Source organism: Galendromus occidentalis, unplaced genomic scaffold, assembly GCF_000255335.2.
Source record: "Galendromus occidentalis unplaced genomic scaffold, Mocc_1.1 scf7180000077527, whole genome shotgun sequence".
NCBI classification, from domain to species: Eukaryota; Metazoa; Arthropoda; class Arachnida; order Mesostigmata; family Phytoseiidae; genus Galendromus; species Galendromus occidentalis.
The window spans coordinates 1,648,939-1,671,906 of record NW_003805515.1 but is presented as its reverse complement, the minus strand read 5'-3'; the positions used below and the strand labels follow the sequence as shown (position 1 = coordinate 1,671,906).

Below are 22,968 nucleotides of genomic sequence, written 5' to 3'. Positions count from 1 at the left end.
GCCTTCGAATGCAGAATCGCGGAATCGCGAGAGTGAGCAAAGTCGCGTCAGCAGGAATTCGGCATCCCCTACCCGTTGACGGACTTTGTCAAGCTTAGCTCGGCGCGCCGAGACGAATACCTGAGCGGTTATTGCCTCTTCGCGGACATAACTCGTAAATGAAGCAATATGAGGGCGCGAAATAGAACGAAAATGTGGAGTAGGAGGCTCGAGCCTCTCAGCCGACGCTTGGCAGAGTGCTCGCAGCAGTCCGCACATCACCTGCAGATTCGCATCGGCGTAGTATCAACCGGAAGCCCTCTGTCAGGCATCGTATGAAACTTAGTTAGACCCCGGCGGCCGACTGAAGCTTCCGGAAACCGGTAGCGGATGATGTGCTTTTTATCTCCTCCGGTCAAATGCCGCGGTAAATATCTACCGAACGAACTCCATTACCTAATCTCGCGCCTCGGGCGCCCAAGATCGCCTGTGACAAGACGGGGGGAGGCGGCGGAAGACGAGGGAGTGGGGGCAGAGGTCTCGAGTCGGAATCCTGAGAAGAGATGTACCCCGCCGGGATTTGCGTGGTAGAATCGAACTCTCAGGAGGGAAAATGAGGGGAATACGCAATATGGAGCTCGAACTCACGTCTTCGCGGGTCCCCACGAAAGCTCCGAAGGAGCCGCCGCCGCGAAACGAGTCTGATTCTCGAGGGAGATGAGATTGTAGGAATATGACTTGGGAGGAGTTCGCGACTCGATAGTTTGTAGCTTATACCTCGTTTATTATCCGTATTTTTTTTAATGAAACTTTCTGGCATCGTTCGGACTCCGACAGGATTCGCCGGATTCTACATTGATTGTTCATTTTCTATATACACACATACGCCCATCGCTCGTCATCATTCAGCCCCGAAGAGAGATTCTTCGAGCGACTCCAAGCCACGGAAACTAATCGCTTTTTATCAGTATTCCACCTCAATTACACCTCGCTAGTGTGACCTCCATCATCACTCCCTAATATCATGTAAATGTATATCGAGTCTAATTATTATCTATCTATTACATTAGGTTGTCTTGGAGGTGACGAACCAACGGAAGCGTTGGTAAGCCCTGAGATTCAAATCACAGATACCGGAAGCAGATAGAGTATATTCATCAAAAACACGTGCGCCTTTGATTCGTTTGTTTCTCGCTTCTTGGTGCTTATCCTGGCCATGTCGGGTCCATTCAACCCTGAGGGTGAGCTCTCGAACTCGGGACTCTCGTCGATTCGAAGTTCGGCGGAAAATGATGGCATCGCGGAGAAACAAAAAGCGAGACAAAATTTGGTCTTCAGACTGAAACGTCTGTCATCGATGACCAAATCTGTCTTGGTTTGAGAAAAAGAGACCCAACGTGGAACTGAGGAAAAGCGACGAGATTCTGAAGGCTGCCTGCACAGAGTATCGGCATATCGTCTTTCCGGAGCGACAGATGACCTCGTCGTATTCAGTCTCGGATGTCACTCGAGTCTTTCTGATCTGTGCAGTGTTTCTCGTTCGGTCGAGTCGAACTTTATTCCGAGCTATGTAGGATTCCGGCTTCTGTCGCTTCGGTGGTACCAATTATCACAAAGAAATTTTTGTACACTCGCACAATCAGGCGCCCACTCAGTCAAACGGGGTCACGCCCTCGCCATGATAGATCGGATGCGAGAACAGAGTCGCCCACGCGTTCTTTCCGAACTTACGTGCGATCACAACATCATGCTCACAGTAGGGGAAATGCGCCCACCCGAATTCATGCGAAAGTCACGTTCGAACTCGGAGGGCTAAATCGAACAGGAGGAGGGCGGGGACCGAGGAAATAATGAATAGACATTCATTGACAACAAACACGCGCTGCCTTGCGGCGCACATAGACCAACAAACAGCTCAAATGAGGGTGAGGTTCCACATGGGTCTGCGTTGGATATCCCTACTAATTCAACATGGCTCCTGCTCTGTGTGAGTTACGTTTGAGTATTACGTCATGCATCTGGAATCGTTCTCGATCAACTCTGAGGTCCAGTCGATGTCGTCGTCGTCGGCGTCTTCGTCGCAATCTGAACGAGATGGTTCCGTTGCTCCTGCAGGTACTGCAATTTGAGAACCATGAGACGCTGCTGGAATTGCTGAGCCTCATGAAGCTGCGCGGCTACTTTTTGAATAGCTTGGAGAGCTTTGACGAATTCCAAAGTCGCCTCGGACTTGAGATTCGCGCGTTTCGTGGGTCTGTTCTCCTCCCGGAACTCGTCCACGGTGTCGTCCTCGTCCTCGTCGGCTGGAAAAGTACAAAGGCTTCATTATCGACCGAAGACGGCGACTTATTTCTCGCGGGAATGCCGGAGGGAGAGCAGTGTAAGATGCGCCATATCCCACAGGGTTCTCCGAGATTTCCTCCGAGGGAGCCAGCACTCTCTCCAGTCCAACGGAAACGCTCGAGCTGCTGAACAAACTTTTGACGTGCGTCCCGAGAAGAGGATCAAATCTTCGGAGGGTTCAACAGAGCCTGCCGAACAATTTGATTCGCCTCTCGGTCCCCTTATCTGCGGAGATTCCAACCGGAGTCGAGAAGATCGGGAAGAAGTTCGTTGCGACGGCAACAGGAGGGAACAACGGCCCTCTCCGATCGAGGTCAAGTGGAATCACGAGCGAGGCCCTCATCGAAAAGTCAGAGGGATCGCTAATCCTAATCGACTCGGGGGGCTCGAATCGTCGAACAATGCATTTTTGTTGCTGCCTCTGGGGTCGTCATTTTCGCATTACTCTATCGTACCGCGTCCGAGTCGAGGACCAGGACTCACGGTACGGGCGCGGCGTGCGCATTACAACTGCTCCCTGCTTGCCGGTATCAATTGGAGGAAGGAGGCATCGGATGGTAATAATGGAGCGATCTCCCTGGCAATGCTCGCCTGCAGATAGGAACAACGGCACGGGAAATCGCCGCCGTCGATCTTACGCAACAATGAACTCCGTTTATGGGAGCTCATTACACGCACAACACTATCCAGAGTATTCTCTGTTGACCATTAAAACCATGACCAGCGGCTCGCTCGAGCGGCACGCGTGACCGGGCCGTGCCGAGCAGTCCCTCCGTCTATCGAGATGCGGCTATGATTCAAGCGTGCCGACACGGAGTCCGCGATAGAATCGAGCGAAGTCAGTGTCAGCCCGACGTTACGTCCCCGAAGGTTTAGAGCAAGCCAGAGCTCGCGTGATGTTTGCGCGTGATTTGCAGCGAGTTCCCATAGTCACGCCAGACGTGCGAAATACTCGCGCCGTATTGGCTCCACGCTAAGGATCGAGAGCGCGTATATTCGTGGGATGAGACTTCGTTCCTCGGCTGCAGAGAGATACGGCGAGAATTACGCACATTGAATTGAAGCTGACAGAAAAGTATACGAACCTCCCACATCGCACGCTTTGCGTTTCGTGCCCTGTGATTCCATTCTCTCATCGGAGGAAGATGACGACGCGAGCTGACCTCCCCCACTGGACGTAGGCGAATGTATGTGCGGTCGGAGGTCGGCTGGTGAAGGGTTTGTCAGTTGGTGCTCGTCAGACGATTCATGCTCGTCCACAGTGGAGCTGTGATCGGCCACATCTGGCGTCTGTTGACCGAGTGCTGAGTACGAAGCCATGGCCGCCGCGAAATTTAGCAGCATGTTCTTGTGACTGCGGAACGTGAATTGTTAGGGACTCGAGATGAGTTTCATATTTCCCTCCCATAGCTCAAGGACCAGTTTAAGGGTACCCCAGATTCTGAGTATATTCAGAGGTCGGGGAATTACTCGGAGCCGGAGCATAAATTTGAAACTTACGCATCGGCTGCGTTCAGCTGCGTAGGGACCGGTTCCAACCACGGGAGTTGAGGTTTCAGGGTCATCTGGTCGGGCCGAACGGGGAACGCGCTCTGAGGGTGAAGTGTATGTTGGAGGTTTCCGTACGCTTGCTCGGTGAGGTTTCGCATGCTTTCTTCGACCGCTTCCTCCCCAATAACCTGAAACCATTCGACAGGAAATTTAAATTTTCGAAGCAAGAATTACCCCCGACGGAGGCTTGGGATTCGGGGTTTCGGGAAGGATCACCCGAATCTATTCGTGCTCGTAGTGGTGATCTAAAGCTTCCGGAGGTGACATACAAACCTGGATCACTCGCAAAACGACATCCGATAGACGTCTGGGCGGCCTGCATTTCTTCAATTCTGGAAGGAGGAAAGCCTGAATTCGAAAATGAGGCTTTGTCGAGTGCGCTCCAAACCTGTTGAATCTTAGGGACAATTAGGATTTCCCACGGTCGGGGAAAAACCCGAGGAATACTAAGGCGGGGAGTTTCTCTTTCCCAGTCAGTATCTCCGACACTGCCTCGCCCTATTCCTTGATGGGTCCGGACTGATGCCTGTACAGCGTGCCTGAAGATTTTGGCGACAGTGATCCATGGAGAATCAATCGATTCTGAGACTTCATGCTATGCTCTTTATATTCCCGGTCTAGCAATAGCGGCCTGATTGAAGCGTCAATATCTCGATTTATGTAGACAATCTCCCCTGAAGTTCAGCACGATACTGCTCAAGTTGTAACACTCCCAGTCATCAGTTCTCAGTAGAGGCTCCCGTCTTCACACAGGCTCCCGTGTAGGCTAACTCAAGAACGATAGTTCTGTTTACGACAACAGATGCATGAGACATCTTGACGAAGTCCGAATCGAGGACACTGCGCTCCGAGCAATGTATTTCAAAAGTTGAGTCTTTTTCAAAAACGCTCGAGCAGGCTCGATCGAATTGTATACCACTGCTGGATATCGGGTCTCAGCAGATCATGACATTTGCTGGAGTTGAGATCACCTCCATCTCCGGGTAGTAATGGAGTTTTCCCGAATACATTGGGCCTAGAAGCTCTTTGGAAGAGATGGGGACGGGAATAAAATGATCGAACACAGAGATAACGAGAGAAGAGTGCAAGAGCGTGGGAACTGGATCATAGGCCGGCGTGATCTCTCGCGAATGGCGGGACGAAGTTCTCGGCATGAGAGGCTTCTGGTGGCTGTGAACGGAGCGCTGTTGTAGGATTAGCCAGCCCTCGCTTTTGCTCGAGCAATGCCTCGGCCGTGAATGATTCGTCACTAACCAATTTCGTCGCGAGGTTCCGGACCTACTGTCCTAAGGATCCTCTGGATTGTCGAAGGACCCTCCCCCTATTAGAGGGGGGAGGGGGAATTTCAGACAGAGACGGCAGGGGGAACGCGTCATCTTCTAAAGAATCGGAAGCCTTGGAAAATAATGAGTTTGTACAAAATTGGAGAGATACGATCTATTCAACGACCGCGTCGATGAGAAGGGTTCTGGCTGGCATTTATGCATTTATCCATGTTAGAAAAGCAATCCGCGCAAGGTGGTTTCATACACGATTCGAGCCGCGCACAGATAATCGCGATGGTGGCGATGCTGGTCGTGGCGGTTGTGACGCTGCCGCCGCTTACGTGTCCGATAGACGCTCCGCCAAATGAGTATAAGAGGGCACCGAAAGGTTAAAAATATCAACTCGGTATTCCCCGCATCGAGCAGCGGACATTGGCCGTTTAACAAAAGAAGTTGGAGAACAAGCAACGGCGACCAAGAAAAGAAAAGTGAGATGGATGTAATCTTTGTGCAGTCTTCTTTCTCTTCTTCTGCCAACCGCCACTTCTGCCGCATAGAGTAGAGAATCGCCAGAGGAGGGAGAAGAAGAGGGAGGTTTCAAGAGAGTGAAAAATTCGAGAGGAAGATACAATGAAAAAGAATGAATCGGACAGTGCCGTTGCTTGGCTAACCGCCCGTCAAGCCGCCCGCTCGCTCGCCCGCCCGCTTGATTGGTCAATGACTATCCGCGGGCCAGGCAAGCGGCGCGCGGAAGGCAAAGCCGAGGCACGGAGCGAGAAAAATTAAATTCGTGTATAACTCCACCTACCTGCGAGATGGCACTTCTGTTTAAATTGCCAATAAAGCTTCTTTGAGTAGACCATCATGTTGTCCCATTTTTTCTTGCATTCGGTTTGGGTGTGGCCTGCGGACCCCGGTGGGCTCACGGAATTCACCGAGTCCGTGATCTCTTTCCAAGCTCGACGTTTGTCCTCCGACGTCACATCGCGATTGAATCTGCGGAACGAGAAAACAGTCTCAAGATTTCGAAGTTTGGGCTCCGCCGGAAACGATTCCGATTCCTCCGAAACCCGACCGCGGCACGAGAGGTTAGAGCGTGTTCACTTTGTTTCATCTCGCCATCATTTTGTGACTTCTCCGTTGTAATTGACTTTCCCATTGATATCACGGAAGTCCACGGAGAGAAACGGTGCATGAAGTGTCTGTCTGCTTTATCTCGCCCCGCGCATGACTCCAATAAACAGTGGGTCGCAAGCCCTGACTACTGAAGCGAAAATGATAAATTCTCCCTCGGTACGCTACCCTATGCGCTTTGAGGGAGAGCGCCTCAGAAGATCAAGAGCCCCCGGAACGAGCACGACTCTCGGTTCTCCACTTGCGCGAGACAGGAGATGAGGAGCATAAGATCTACAATACATATGCCCCGCCACAAAGTACCCGCCCTTTCCGCTTCTGAGGATTGGAGTGGAATTCTCCCCTCTCTGAAGAGGTTAGGGCAGAGCAGTCTCGACTCCATCTTCATTGATTATTGGATTGGATCTATTCAGCAGGAGCTATTCTCGTCGTGTTTTTTTCTGACGAATGCAAATCGACCCGATCACACCTCCGACGGAGCGCCGCGCGAGTGTGCCGTCCTATGGCGTTCCGGTCGTCTCTCGCTTAAAACGAGAGACAGCTGAACTAGACATGAGTGCTCCCGGAGGCTCGGTTTGCTCGTATCTCGTCGCTCAGAAAACGAATTCGAAAGGAAGAATTTTCTCAAGGAAGGATCCTCGGATCTCGAGCTGGAATGCTCATCGGATTGCGTTGACCTTTCTCAGGTCTTTATTTTTCCGAAGATCGATCGCTGTGCTCACCGGCGAAAATAAGGAAGACGCGCTCCGCGTTCGCAGACATTTCACTGATGATGGCGTATGCGCGACGATACTGCACAGCGCGATTCTGTTTCTGTATCGTCGCAAAATCGTGTGCCGAGTTGAATGTGTGAGTCCGCGAGACGATTCTGCATCTTCTCGGAATCAATGCAGTCGATCTCGCTTCCACTGTTTCGAATCTGAAGCGCTGAGTGGTGGTTTCCGCAGGACGATCCGAAAAGCCTGCCCGCGCATGCTGTCCCATTTGACGCCGATTCACACAACGTGATGTTGTCTTGATAATAATTCTCGCGATAGACCTGATCTTCGCTTTCTTCAGGCGGTGCACGACGTCGCGAAGAACTTCAAGAACAGATACATCGTATCTTTTTCTATTGAAGAATAGAAAAGCCGAGCCGAGTGACAGCAGCAGGCTGCTCGCTTCAGTCAGTCCGTCCGCGAGCGACGGACAGACGTTCACAGTCGACCAGTCGGACGGGGATAGACCCCTAATCATACAGCAACAACGACGACAACGGCAGCGGCCGCAGCGGCGTCCACTGGAAAGGCAACGACGGAGTCGACTGGGAATAAGTACAAGTTATCATTCTGACTGAAGGAGCCCACGTCAATCACGACCGACCAGGAGCGGCAGGAGGCATTGTGCTTAAAATTACGCCTGCCTGTCGAGCCAGCCAGCCAGCCAGCGGACAAGTGAACCACAGGCCGTCAGCCACTCAGACTGCAGCAATCGAAGCAGCAGCAGCAGCAGCGGCGGCAACGGCGCATCTTCCACTGTGTGTTCACAAAAATAAAAACGCAAAAAACAAACACAGTCGCATAAACATACCGGTCTAGATTTTCATGAACTTCTTCCCCTTGGTAGGAAGTTGCTGATCAAGTTGCGAGTCCACGAGCGAGCCCGCCGGACACTACTTTCAACGTTCGGAAATCATTGCGGGCCGCCGCGTCGGATGCCGACAGTCGATAAACATCGATTTGTGAATCTGACGACTCAGCAAGGAAAAAAATGAGGGGACCGAATAGAAACACGAAAATTGTGGCCATTCACCGAAAATCAAAAGACCCCAGACCTCATCACAGTTCGGGGAGTTCTTCCCTCGAGAGTCGACCGGCCCCCCAAGAGGCGAGACAAGTTGAAGAAAAAATAAAGCGCAAACTTCGTCAATCAGTCCCATTATGACCATTGTTCATTGTTCCGAAATCATTTCGACAATCAAACATTTCATCGACGCAAACGCTCTATGGGAACAAATGGAGCGGTGAGAGCAGCTGTCCAATACAGGGTAGATACGACGCAAGAGGAGCAGAATATTCTGCTCGGAATGCGCTTTTCAGAACATGCTGACTAAGGAGCCTAGTGATGAAGACCGGAGTCGCTATTAAGCCGAAGCCGTGGGCTAGCGAGCGATCGAGCGAGCCAACGAACGATCGAGCATGCGAGTAAACAGTTTGTTGTTCATGAAACATTTCCGAACTCATCCCGGGCCGCCGATGCCAGCGCTGTACGGACAGCGAGCCAAGCAGGCGATAGTTGGAATTCTCTAGCACGACTGTTATCCATGCCAGAAGCGGCTCCAGCACGTGGTGGCCGCTCTACACTCACCGTCACTGCGGTCGTCGTCGTCGCCGTAGTTGTTGTCGTTGTTGTCGTCTATAACAATAATCATAATATATCCTAAATCATGTCTAGGAAGACGCAGCGTTGTAATCGACGCTCGTCGTAATCGTGATCATGAGCCGGCATGTCGACAATTGCATCGCTCTGAGAACTGTTCGGTGCTTTCTTTGGCGAGTCGATACGCAGTCAGGCCAGAAGCCATCGCTACAATCCTTTCTGTGCCGCCGCGGCAGCCTTTCCCCTCGGGACACTGATCTGCCAGATTTCTTCTCACGGATACCGCCTCAAACTAACTCTGTTGTGCACTTGAAGGGTCCACCACAAAAACTCCTTCTTGCTTCTCTTGAGATGATTCTATCGAGAGCTTAGGAAATTGATTCGCTAGCCGGGAGGCTCAACCATGTTCTCTTCTGTGACGTCGGAGCCGTTCTTTCCTCGATTAGCAGATCTTACAGTCCGAGAGTGACTGAGTGAGAGCCGTTCCCAGTCATCCGACGGGACGGGAGAATAGTATCCTCGAATACGATCCCAATCAGGACACTTCCCTTCAGAGTTCGTCGTTTCCGATTCCTTTCGGAAACGTTAGGAATCAGACAGAAAACCCAAACGAATCAACAGGATGGAGCAGGGCATATACAAGATACGAGAATCCGAAGAGGTATTCAGGATATAACAATAGAACGCGGTGATCTCTTTCTCTGCGAAATCGCTCGACCACAGACCACGGTGAACCCCCGGTCTGGACATTCCGATCGTGGATATTTCCCTGATTCCGATATTTTCATATTTTCCGCTCCTTCGAGCAGTATCGACGAAACTACCCATGTTGTTTCGTCGCTGTTCGCAGGCGATAGGAAAGCTTCGAAAAATCGCTCGCATCGAGATGTAATGGTCCGAACAGAAATGAAAACGTTGTTTATTCGTAGGGATGGGGGCGCAGAAAAACAACCGCATATGCAAATGAATATTACTGAAAACTTCAAGGAACGCTTGCCAGAAGATACAGCCGCTCAGACAGACGCATCGTTCGTTTCTAGTATCGAGCAGGCGACGCGACGGAGCTCGCGAACGAGGTCTAAAATCGAAAACAAAAAGCAACTGAAATAAATAAAACGAGAGAAGCGAAACTGGAAAGCAGGATAGAAAGCGACTAGCGAACGAAGATTAGGCCGAATTTTTCTCCGATCATAAATAATGTTTTGACAGCACTGCAAGCGAGTTCTTCTTGAAAGTTCTCGAGATCAACAACAACGTACATGTACGTCATAGGCGAGCTGGACAATTGGGAGCCGATCCCTCAAGAAACTACATACCGCGGTTTGCTCGGCTCATTCCGCGCATGTAGGCTCATTCTACTCGCCTGCGAGTAGAAAGGAAGAAATGCCGCATAGTAAAAGTATTCAACTGCTCCAACGAGCCTCGCTCGGATCGTCTACATGGCCCGCACGGATCGGCTCCATCGGACTGACGGTTATTGGCCGAAAAGAAACACCGTGGGCATTCAAATTTGAACGCTTGGCCGGCCGCGAGCCACCGCCGTCGTTATTCGAAAATTCGAGCAACCCTGTGGACTGGAGCATCTCCTCCGATGAATGTCGTCCTCCAGCAGCAGGGCAGCACTCGACTGACCCATTCAGAATTTTCCTTGCCGCCTTCTTGAAATTTCGCTACGCGGCTGTAGCGAAGCAAATTTTTTCTGACTGACTGAGTGACTGACTGACTGAGAGCCGATGACGAAGATCGAACGAGTGAATAAGTGCGTGGCCAGCCAAACACCCGTCCAAATTCACAAGCCGAATTCTGGATGTTCCAGTGGAGCAGCGACGAGCGGGATGGTACAACGTGACGCCGAGCAACAAGCAATGAGCAGTGAAAATAACGAAATTGTAACAAAATTTCTTCTTCACTCCGGTTGCCTGCATGACTGACAGTTCGAATGGACGGGCGGCGCATTGACCAAGCGAGCCGCCGCGGAGTTTCTCACCGCAAACATTTGGCCGAAGGATTGGACTGAAGTGGTGCACTGGCGCTGTAAAGCCACAGAAATATTCTTCAGTCAACACGGGTTAGATCCTCGGCCCGCGAGAACGCAGGCAGGCGGGCACGCAGCTCTGTTCGTCGGCTGGTCGATCGGCTGTTCGTTCCGTTCGACCGTCGGCACGCAGTCAGATCGATCGGAGGAGCGAGCAACGAAACGTTGTCAAAATAAACAAACAATTGGCGGGGAAACTTTGTCCGAATCAGGATCACGATCCGATCGTCTTCTTCATCATCTTCCTCGTGATCATCGTCGTCGTCGCTTGCGCCATTAACACCAGTGTGATCAGCCGTCAGCTGGCCTGAGAACAAGTTTCCCTAGCCTCGTACGTCCCGCACACTTTACTGAGTGGCCTTACCGAGATAAGGTTGACCCTATCTGTGACGTGTTTGTCTGGGTTTGTGAACCTCCCGCCCCGATCGACGGACTGATTAGGCGTGCTGCTGCTTTGTTGGCCCGATAAGCACAGCAAATTGATACTGATACAGATCCTAGGGTTACTCGCATTAGTGACCTCAGTCAGCTTTCAACTGAAGAGCCCGAGTCTAATCGTGAGCGTCGCGGCGCCCTTCCGCGTGCAACGGGAAAAGCACGAATAAGGGTGGATCCCGGATCCGGAACCGGGTAGAATGGAACAGTTTCCGCTCATGCAGAACAAGTATCGCAGAAGCATGAGGACAGTCGGGAGAGCGTCCGAGCGCTTCAAACGAACGGCGGGGATCAGAAACGATTGGACGTGGGTCGACATTGCCGGCGTTGTTCTTAATGGCGATCAAAGGCGGCTCTGTCTCGCAAGCTCATCATCGCCGCGGTAGCCGAAACAAATCCGTATGCACGAGTCATAAAGAGTTTGTGGAGAGTCACCCAGAGAATCTGTCACATGGCGGGCATGGGGAGATGAGATATGATGTTGTTGACGTCGGAGAAAGAATTCACGCACAGCTTTTCCGCGGACGGATATTCTCGGTTCTGGGAGTCCGTTAATCACGTGCTGCACAGAGTCCCCGTTGACAAAAAGACTGGTCGATCGAGAAAAAAATATAAACGCCTACCTATTCCCCACATCGACAAAGTCAAGGCGAACCAGCTCTCGTTTATAGATCATGACCGACTGAACTTGCATGGCCATCGGGCTTTCGACGACGACTTCGTTGACGCAAGCTAAGTACATACAATAGCAGCCGCATTCGAGAAAAAGTAAACAAAAGTCATACCACCGATCCATGATTTTATTAGTGGCAGCTCCCTTGTTCCTAATCAGATCAGATCTCGAGGATGACTAATAATAATTTTCATCATCATCATCATCATCGATCCGATGGACGACAGCTCTGATGAGCTGGAGACTCCCCGAATTTTTCAGAACGAATTCAGAGCATGGCTCGGCTTCTGTTCCGCCAACTGTTCAGCTAGCCAGCCGTAAAAGTCTAAGCGAGGTGGATGGAAGATCACCGCCGTATACCTGCGTATATCGCTAATCTTATCTCGAATACAATTCGCCGCATATATTGACGATCGACGGAGGAAAAAGAACGACTCGAAAGCCCGAATGGTTTGTGGCATTTCTCGACACAGTCTGCAGCAGCGCACATCGCCGAACACTGTTTCAGAACCAGTATCATAAAACCGCTCCTTTCGTCGACCGATACACGGATGGCGGACAACTTGAATGCGTGGTTGAATTCAATGTCATCGCACAAGATGTCGACCCGCTTGGAATATGATGAGCACTGATTGCATAGCGGGATCAAGCGCGGACTTCGATGTGTTTCACGGACTTTGCCCGAAGTTTTGTCTCCTGGGTTTGCGTAAGGAATCCCTCGCGATTAATCTCCCGCTGCACGACAATCAATTATTATTATTATAATCATTAATAGTATTGGCATGCATCTCCAAGTTATCCGGGAAACCATAGCTGCATCGGATTCATTCGTTTGATGGGATTCTGTTCACAGCGGTTTCTGTGCTCTCAGTTTTTTGGGAAGGCCCCCGACGGAGTCGACGCGCGGCTTCAGCGGAACTTGAGATCGACGGGTTTCCCGACACCGGCTCCACGAGGTGGAATATTATCGGTGACAGATTCCCTCAATCTACCTAATTAAACCTGTCAGTGAGCGATGCGCTTCTAATAGATAAATCATTAAATGGAGTAATTTACGGCGGCGTTGATATGAAAGTCGACGGTGTCCGTATCAGCGACTCGATCATGTTAAGCATCGATCGTTTCTGAAAGCGGGTCTACTACTAAGCCGCCATTCACACGGGTGAATTGAGCAGACAAGGGGGTCAGCCAGTCGGTCGGCAGAGGGACATGCGAACTGACAAGCGAGCCGCAAGCACCAAAATCGCGAAAAAATAACTGTCAACCACCCAGCGAGCATTTACAAACGGATACATCGATCTGAGAAGAGAGGGGGGAAGAGAGAGAGCGAGAAAGAGCAGCCTGATACTGTTCGTGTGGAACGCGTTCGGTGTCTTCTCGGAGCTCCATTAGCTCCTATTGAAATTGCCGATGGCTATAAAAGAGAAGAGAAAAGGGTTTCAACGAGAACCGATGATCTACACCGAGTTTTAATAGGCAACGACCGGTCGAAGGTGGTGGGATGCTCGTAGCTGTTGCTGTTGTTGTTGGCCAGCTCAGAAGTCTCGCTGTTCGAAGCCCACATACGTCGGCGATGGGCAGTTTTTTCAAGCACTCACAAATCATCAGGACCATTTGTCTGAGAATCTATACGGTGGGGTTAGCGAGCTTCTTCTTCCCCGCCACCATTTTCGTGCTATCCACACAAACAGAAGGATCTGGGAAATGGGACGCCCGATCTGATCCATTTCCGCCGTCCCCTCCGAGGAGGCGGGAATTCGGAGGAATCAGTCATGGCTCCGAGGCTGAACGGTTTGGAGTTTTTTTCCGAATCGGAATACTTCTATCCAGCGTTCCCATGAAGATAAACGAATGATGGCAAGCCGATTCAGCGTCTGGAATCACGATTCGCGTCTAGACTCGGAGACGTACAAAGCTCCCAATTGGCATTGAAAATTCTAGAATTCGAAGGAAACGTAGCATGAGATCAGGAGAATCGATGAAAGAGGAGCAAGAATATCTAGATGCTGACTCCAGGGATCACGGCGGCCCCCGATCACGAGGTATATGGGATCGGATTTCAGGGCACCGCTTCCGCGAGCCAGCTCCTATTATTTCTCCATGAACGTCAGGTTGGGGGAACCGGCTGTTGTTGACAAGCCATCCAAACTTCACGTCCCGGGCCGTCAATGTTTTTTCGTCGTTCATTCACTCGTAAATTAAGCATCGTATCCTCTCGGGACTCCGCCTCTCTCTGGATGGAAGCTTCATTCAGCGACTTATGAATAGAGCGTTCGGATCATCTGTGTTTGACCGTATCCAGTTCCACACGACCTGTTTATCTAGGTGTTTTGTGGCGTACCTCAATACTTCCTCCTCTCAGGAAAGAGGAAACTGTGCGGAATGAGCTTCTCCCGGGAGGACAGCTCCTCGAGGGAGATCATTTCCAGCTTGCTCGCGCTACGTGTCGCTTGAGCTTGCATAGGTCTCCTGTACGAAGGGACGGACTCTTCCGCCTAGGAGACCGCGCATTGAGTCTTCGTCACATCCATCAGACTCGAAACGGACGGCGAAGAGCAATCGGTGCAGTGGGCATGTACTAAAACTGAACATTGAACCTATCAATGACCACGGGAGAAGCGTTCGAGACCGACATTCCTCTCACATGTCCAAAAGGGCTAGCTTGCCTACGTAGCGAAGAAAAGTCACGACTTCGCTACCAGGTCGTTAACTTTATGTCTCGGCCTGCTTGACCATGTAACGTGATTATCGGCGATTACCCGTGGCAGAGCGTTGGTTGCATTCCCGACTGGGTTGCTTGCTTGGAAAGTTGGCTTCTTTCTCTTCTCATGCTTGCTTTAAATAAATATCGGACGACGAGCATGGCCGTCATGTACAGTACACACATACTCTCACTCTGCTCTTGGAACGCCGCAGCCGATGAAAAGGCCGTTCAAGCGGCCGGTCGAGCAGCCGGGCGGCCGGCTAGCTAGGCATCCAGCTAAAGCAGACTGGCTCATATACAACGTTACCGGTCTACATCAGCAGGCCAGCTGGGCCGTAAATTTCGGTGTAAAATTAATACCCAACCTCCCCTCAATCGCTTCCAGTCCGAATGCGGCGCGGCGTCCGCCGGAAGAATGTTCGCTTCGAGGGTTCCGTCGGGGTGAAAATTTAGAAGAAAAACGTGCGAGCAGAGGCAAGTGTTTTCCTACATCGAGTTCGTGGCGCAGACCGTTGCGTTCGGCGAGTAACACCAGAAAATGATCTGGCCCTCTTCGGAAACTCTTTTCCTCACGCAATTCTTTCAATCACTGTTATTAGGCATCGAGAATTCCTCATTTTCTAGTCTAATCGATGCTCACAGGTGCTTCTATCTACGATGATCTCCCGCGCCGCATATCTCTTCCAGCCGATCTTCAGGAGTGATTCCAACCCTCAATTCAATGGCTGCTACGAGCTTACGAAGCCGTCTGCGAGTTTTGATACTTCGTGAGCACGTGTATATGCAAGAATTATTTGAGTGACGAAGTATGTCGGAGCAAGACTCTCAACAAACCCTTGGAGCTCTTGGGTTTGTGGAATGCGACGTTTCGACGCTTTGCTGTGATTTCAAAATCTCTCTCACAAGTGTTCGAGCATCGGAGCGATAATTGTCGGAATTTCTGGAAGCAACGTGGTCGAATGGCACGAATTTTGAAATGCAGGCTTCGACATGGAAGGTGCGAGCGAACGACCCATCGATCGATTGAGCGAGCGGGCGGGCGGGCGGCAACCAATCGGAATAACCCTTATAGGGCTCTCCCTCGAGCTGCCGTCCTTCACGAACCATTAATGTTCCAATTCTGTGATACTGAAGAATTACTGGAGAAACTTCTCAATGCCAAGAAATGTAGATGGATCGATATCTGTGGTGGATACGCGAGAGAAGGGTTGCGATGCCCCGTTGATTCATTACGATCCTCTCGCGGTAACCTTGAGCGAAACGAGCTGCTTCTGAGTACAATCTCCAAGTTCCCAGCTCCCGCTGACTGGATTAGCTGGAGACAGCGAAACGATCAATTATCAATTCGAGAACGGATTTTTTTCCGCCCCAAGTCAGGCGCTCCTATCTCCATGGGAAACTTGCCGCGAAAATGATAGTCGAAGTCCCGCGCGGACGCGCTGAAGGAGTCGCCGAGTGCCGTGATCCCTCCCCCGGGACCTACGGAGCTAAGTGCCCGACTTGCGATAATCCTGCAGATTCGATTGTGATACATTTCTACGGAACGATCGCTGCGCAGACATCCGTTTGCAAGGATTCTGAGCATCCACGGCCTCGCTACGGTCGGCCTCCAGGGTTTTCCGTGGCTTTGAAAATGTTGTCGGAGCAACTTTCGAAGCATCGCCTGAATGATAAATCTAGCGAACGGCTCTCTGGCCGCGGGCTAGCACCCTGGGTTTGAGATCATTTCCGACAGTCGGGAGCTACACAGGAGCAGCAAAAACAACATGTATGAGCGAAGTTCTTTATATTCACACTATTGTGGTCTCTTGCTACAGTTGTGGCTTTGTATGCGGCTCCCTTTCCGGGATCAGCGTGCCCTTTCACGCCATCGGTTGGTTTTTCGATTTATCCATCTGCTCATCCCTCCATCCATCCATCGATAGAGGTATACAGTCTTTTAGCCGTTGGGTTCGTCGACTCCTGTAGCGACTCGGGTATGTTCTCAGTTCGACTGCTTTCGGCGATGATTTTATGGCTTCAAACACCCCGCCAATGAAGTAGACTCGCATACCTCGCGCTCTGTCTGGCTCGCTCGCACGCACGCAGACGGACGGTGCGATCGAAAGCCATCTGATTGTAGATGATACTGACCCATAATCATGGGCCCGGTCGGTACACTGCGCGCATGGCAACTGACACTTCGGTAAACACACGATGGGATTTTTTTTACACTTGAACCTGTCCGTCGTTGGATATTCTTGAGAAAGATGTAATTTTCACGGAGTCGCCTCGGAAGAATCATGATCAGTAAGAGCAGAAGCTCAGCCCGTCAGCGGTGAATTTATGCCTCAGACAGCATCGGGAGCGATGTACCCCCGCTGAAACTATCTTTCTGGGAGCTTTTCTAACGAGAAAAATGGGATTGTATCCGTGTCTCGGAAGAGACCTCAGCGGAGCTCGACGTCGCGTTTGACTAACAGAATAATTCCGTCGGCTTCGGGACTCGGAGGATGAACAGAAATGAAGAAACCGACTCTTGAACCTCTCTCCCTAGGCTTCATTCGGGCTAGACGGGGCGTACGTCTTACACTCGCGTACATCTCGTTTTCTTCTGATGTCCCGGAGGGAAGCAGAGCCGGAGCGACAGACACATTGAAGCTCCTTTGAGAGACTGTCCAGAGATTTTCCCATAGGTACACGTTGTCGAGAATCATTCTATGCTACTTATAGCTGCTGTAAACGCTATCGGTGGCCTGGTAGGTATGGTGCGCTGGGGTTGCCATGGGGGTACAGGGGATTCAAACGCACATCCCGAGGAGCACTCTGAGGCTTGATATACTGCGCGAAAAGCCATCCGGGACTATCCGATATCGCGCGGTCCACTCTCGAGACTCCCGGAACCATGAGAAACTGCAAAAACTCGAAACGGCGCCAGTTTTCGCCGCGAACCAATGACGAGCGGTTTCAGGAGGGCCTCGTGGTCGTCGAGATCCTGCAAAGGTCGGAGGGAAGGCGTCCGCGGTCGATGAGCAGGGGATAATACGCGATTTCGGTCCCTTCACCAACGATCAGGCCAGTTCACTACACAGCTTTTTCCTACAATCACATAGTGAGCTCTCTGTCAAGTCAAGTTCTGAGTGTTAGCGGCCGACCAGTCGGTAAGACATCATCGACGTCGCCGCAGACGCCGCGCCGTCCCCGACGACCGAAAATGTGAAGAGATACTTGGTAGTTTCAATCTGCTCTCTCTCTTACCCGTCCACCCATCATTCCTGCTCTGCTCGGTCAATAAGCGGGGTGGGATTCCTCCGCAGCTCAGTCCGTGGTTTTTAAGCTCCGAGGGCTCGGCGCGATCTCTTGCGTAATTGCTCTAATGAGTCGTAAGTCTCGATTACGAGGTGACTCTATCAACATCGACCCGGGGCATATCGTGTGGGTTTTTCTGTGGGAGGAGTTCCCTCGGAGACGGACGGAAAGACGAGGCAAGAGCTTGGCGGCAGAAGATTGACTTCGCGGCTTCAGCGACGTCGACGTTCTCACCTGCTGGATTTCCGCGATGGCCCTTAAGTCGGTCCAATTTCAAGAAGCTCTCGTCCACTTCCCCGTGCTCGAGGTGTTTATTCATTTTAGACTTGGCCGCTCCTGACACTCCATCCAAGACCAGCTGTCTAGTCATCTTACGATGTTGGTCAGTGACGGAACGAGTGCTCCTCCGCCGCTTCGTTTCGGAGTACTCAAGATGACGTAACAGTGAAAGATCTCGTTTCCCGCGATGCACTCGAGATATCCAACGAGTTCTTTCATTGAGCGGATGCTCATTTGAGACTCGAGTCCAAAGTAGTCGTTCATTATTCGTTCAAGGAGCTCTCGTAGTTTTACGCAAACATCTACCCCTGTCGCTTGCTCTCAGGTCATCGCGCTAAGAGACTTTCAGAGTTTGCGAATTCCCAGAGACAGAATGTCAGATCCGGTCCGTTGCCTAGTCGCCTACCCGAACTCGGGCAAGCTGCTACTCTATTACGCAGCATCGAGTTCGGGCTACAGGGGCCCTCTAACCGGATATCCTCAGAACGCTGGAACGAGGTCCTTTAGCACAGCTCACGCTCGCTCGGCCGACGTAGATCATCAAAATTGTGCGAGCTCCTCACTCCGAGTCGAAACCTCCGACGATCCCTGAGCGCTTCGTCTTCTCATTCGCGTCACAAGCAGATGAGAAGTCCGAAGTCTTTCATGACGCCGATCGAGCATCGATTGTCTCTAGCTAAGAGACTGGAGTGCTGCATGAACAAGAAACGTGAGTCCTCGGGCAGAAACGCCATCGAGAGACGGGGTGGGGGGATAGGGCTCTCGTAGCGATCTAATTGTGTGGACTCGATCGATGGACACCCGCGGAGAGACACATCCACTCAAGCTCCCCCAATTTAATCCGAGCAAAGCTAAGAGAAGTCATCGTCTCCAGGTATGTAGGCACGCTAATTTCGCTCGCATTATCTGTTCTCGGCTATCGAGACCGGCGAACGCGGTGTTCCTATCAGGAAACAATCAATGAGGGTTTTTAAAATCCCGCGATATTGATCCCCGGGTCGAAACCTTGGAAAGGATTCCACATGGGAATATCTCGTGATCACATTACTCGATGAGTCGTGGTCGCTCGCGATATTCCGGCGGGAGTTGAGAGCGGTGGGAGGGAGTCGGAGGAAGCTGAATCGCTATTGGATATTCATTATTGGGAAGAGGATTTGGCATCGAGGCTCAGTCGAGTTCCTCGATGATGTCGCATACGTCAAGAAAAGAGTTCAACATCAGCTTAGCGTCTTGTTCAATTATCGTGGAGAGTTCTCTCGCTGAGCTCTCGGAAGAGGGCCTAGGAAACTTGGGAACGATCACAGACGCACTCACTTCATCCTTTGCGAAATTGAATCCACTCGGAGGCTCAGACCAGATTCGGAAGGATCGGGTTTTGTCATCTGATAGCTTCCATGGTCCCGGATCTTCGAACAGCCTGTGGAATCACCACGAGAGCCCGATTCTCTGAAGGGCCACAGGTTACAAAATTCACCCTTCTGCTGGTCCTGCAGTTGAGAAGCAGGATACGGATGGGCAACTGAAAGGGATCGAGTCGACCGCTTTCTTGAACTAGCCATCATTAGCGTTCAGCGGCTCCATGTGTCCGTCCGGTGCTCTCCCAATCGATCGAGCGAGTGGACGAACGAACGAACGGAAGATCGATCCACCTATGTATACTTCGCTCGTTCTTTTCTCCATCTTTGAATGAGAGCTCTCGACTGGAGGACTTGATGTCTCTCCTTGGTTGCCGTATCGGAGACAATGAGCCGTCGACTCCCACGTGCACCACAGCTTCAGTTCCAGTTGTGGCCGCAAGCTCTTGTGGATCTTTTAATGAGCCAGGCTCCCGATGCCTTTGGACGACGACGTCACACCGGCTCTTGCTCCCACGGAGTGACACCCAATGAGTGGGACGTGGCCTCACCATATGTCCATGTTTCCAGTCGCCATCTTGTCGGTATGTCCCTCAAAGCCCCCCGCCTCCCCCGACTTCTACGCGAGCACTGCGATCGCTCTGATAGTCGGTTCTTTCCTCACTGACCTTCCTCCGCCCTCCCATGGCATACCCTTCACAGAATTCTACGAGTCCTGAAGAAGCGCGCCCTCATGTGTGTCGACTGTCGTCCTATTCAGCTCAGCCGTATCCGAGAGTACACCGAGCTCCAGTCCGCCCAATTGACCCACATCACGGTCGAGAGGACACAAATGTCAGACTCCTGTGGTCTTCCAGGCTAGCTCCAAGATGATCGAAGGCACGGAGTCGGTTGCAAAGCCATGAACGCTCTGCCGGTGGTATCTTCAGAAAACATCGGGAAAGACGTCGCGACATGATCGGAGGGGGCTTCTCGCTAATGAGCAGTCTGTGTGGGAGGGAACCCGGGATATGCATGGAAAGTTATGAGAAGTGCGTGTCTCGACTCGAGACTCAAACCCCCGTAATGGATGCCGTAGCGAATCGAGAGACTAGAACCTGGCGGGAGCGAACTCCTTTTTAGGCCGGTAGGCTCTCCGCATCCTAACCATTTGCTCCAAGCGGCTTCGTACGACCCGAAGTCATTCAGGACCCCCAACTTGGATTTCATTGTGCAAAACCATCCGGATGCTACCCTCGTATCCTCAGGACTTTCCAACGACTAGCGAACGATTTTCACGAGTCTAAGTTCAGAGCTCGTGGGGCTCATCGGCATCGACAAACTGGGGTGAGCTTCTCCATTCTTCCAGTGTACTTTTTCCATAGAAGGCTCCGCATTGGAAGAGCATGGGCCCCAGTGTACCGCTCTGCCGAACCTTCTGATCGGAATCAGTGCATGCTTCGGAGATACTCCGACGCCACGGATCGTGTTCGACTGCCACGGACCTTCTCATCATCTTCACTCAATTCCGGAAATTTACCCTCACCGGGCTGGAGAGAAATCTCTCGATAGTGCACAGGCATCCCGCAAGCTGGGTTTTCAGTGACAACGGCATCGTGGGTTCCAGCGGGATTAAGAAACGTCTTGATCGGACAGCGTGAATACCGAATGTAGTAAATCTCACGAGGCCCCGGAACGAGAATAGACCTTCTATTTTATTCGGATGACCTTCTGCTCGATTAGACAAGTGTCCGCAGGAACGTCGCTGCAACCTTCGCCCTATTCGTATTTTCAACTTTCTCTGAAGCCGCGTCGAAGGAGGGTGAGATATGAGGCTAGATAGTGGATAGTGGACCGGCTTTGCTTTTTGGCGAGAGAATATCCAACGGAAGTGATTCTTGATCCCATCTCTGCCTCTGTGACCGTGAAGTCGGTTCGGTAGACGTTACTGAAGATCGCTCTCGGAGCCTGAGCTCAAAAATCGAGGAAAGGATCACGATCGTGAAGCGGTAGCTGAGTTACTATTCATAGGTTCCCCACGGATCGCGAGACCGGCAAGCCCAAAGAAGTATCCCGGCATCACTTTCTTCCTCGAGAGCCGCGTATCTTTACCGCCATTACCTTTCGCCAGGCGAATTTCTCGATTCGAAATCCCTAACGCCCCAAGACTTGCGCTTTTCGCATATGTATGATTCTGCATAGTCCCCTCATCCGAAAAACGTCTCTTGACGGACAGCCTTCCTACTGTTGTCCCCGACAACCGATCGTGAGTCTAGCACGACCAACCTCAATGATTCTCCATTTCTCGCGAGATACCCCTCAGGGGAAACCTGGTCTCGCCTTAATAATCGGTATATCTATGTACTCCGGAGAGGGAGAAACACGACTCTTATACCTGGCTCTGACGATAGCTTTCCGCCGCTCAACTTCTTCGACGAGTCGAATCTTCTCCGCTTCCGTGAAGTGACACGCGGTCCCTGGCCGAGAAGCGAACCCATGCATCCCTGAAACATGGAAATGTTTGTGTAAATAAATGAATTATTAAATGAATATATATATACCACTCATACCATACACTCTGTGCATCTAGTATGTATAAAAACACATGTGACTCCAATATAATCACTCCTGGTTCCGACGCATCCTCAATATTTCGACATCCAGAGTCAATCAAGTCGAAAACATCATGTGAACAATCATAATAATTGTGGAAAGCTTCTCGATTCTCCTTTATATAGGAGCTCTTTCCGTCAGTAGCCTGAACGACGTCGCCGATCAATCCTTCAGTAGGATGAATTGAAATCGAACATCGCAGCATCCGGAGCGAAGGCGTTACGTGACCGCCTCGGCAGTGATGGCATTGTGTGTGTGTGAGAGAACGTAGGTGAATTTCTGATTTGAAGGTGAAGTCAAATGGAGCTGTTCTCTTTGGTTCCAAGCTTGTCAGAATAATCTTTCGAAGCTTTTCGGTGGCGCTTCCATTTCTGCTTCAGACTGCCGATCAAAGACCACAAGGTGATGCTAGACGAAAACACCGTTCGGCCCATGCGCGTAACTTCCTGGATGTCAGAATATTCCCCGAACACTGAAATGAATTTCACCGCATCAGCAGTATCCCAGCCGATTGAGCCTTGTGTATATTTCCCGCTCATTTTGAGAACTCGAAGCTTTCGATCACGATCCAATCTGGATAAGTCGTCCGACGCCTCAACGTCAGTTCGATCGCTGTGGACGTTTTAGAAGCGGCTGATTTCAATTCAAACTATTCAGCACTCGATAGTCTTCGATTGAAGACTTCCAAATGGCTTAGCCCTCGAGTTTTTTCCGCGACTCGATAACGTTCCTTCCAGTTGTCGGCTCGAACAGACTTCGGATTGACTGATCATGTTTGAACATGATCCGCGTGTCATTGTTGAAAAGTCCGTCATTTCACCTGGCTCGCCCGGAGAAGAGAGAATCAAGACGAGCGAGAAGAAAAAGAAGGCGCTACGAGCAGTGAATCTGAGCGCGAATGAAGCCAAGTGACGAGACCGGACGTTGAGGAGGGGAAGAAAAAAATGGCAAAAACTTCAAAGATAATAAGAATGTTT

General features: G+C 51.2%; 1 protein-coding gene across 1 annotated transcript; it reads right to left on the bottom strand.

The window, feature by feature from the left end:
• Window positions 1–2,013: 2,013 nt before the first annotated feature.
• LOC100901370 (uncharacterized) lies at window positions 2,014–21,880 on the bottom strand. Its single transcript, XM_029112788.1, has 6 exons — window positions 21,774–21,880; window positions 5,947–6,134; window positions 4,147–4,205; window positions 3,823–4,001; window positions 3,408–3,676; window positions 2,014–2,282 (listed from the first exon to the last, which is right to left on the bottom strand). The coding sequence occupies exons 1-6, from the start codon at window positions 21,878–21,880 to the stop codon at window positions 2,014–2,016; spliced, it is 1,071 nt and encodes a 356-aa protein (XP_028968621.1).
• Between the last annotated feature and the right edge of the window lie 1,088 nt (window positions 21,881–22,968).

What these genes read in the sequence shown, in the direction of transcription:
- LOC100901370 (XM_029112788.1), bottom strand. Translation starts at nt 21,880, where the DNA reads ATGCATGGGTTCGCTTCTCGGCCAGGGACCGCGTGTCACTTCACGGAA. An exon ending in AAAGCTATCGTCAGAGCCAG is followed by an intron (nt 6,135 to 21,773) that starts GTATAAGAGTCG and finishes CTCGTTCCGCAG; the next exon opens with ATTCAATCGCGATGTGACGT. An exon ending in ACAGAAGTGCCATCTCGCAG is followed by an intron (nt 4,206 to 5,946) that starts GTAGGTGGAGTT and finishes TCCTCCTTCCAG; the next exon opens with AATTGAAGAAATGCAGGCCG.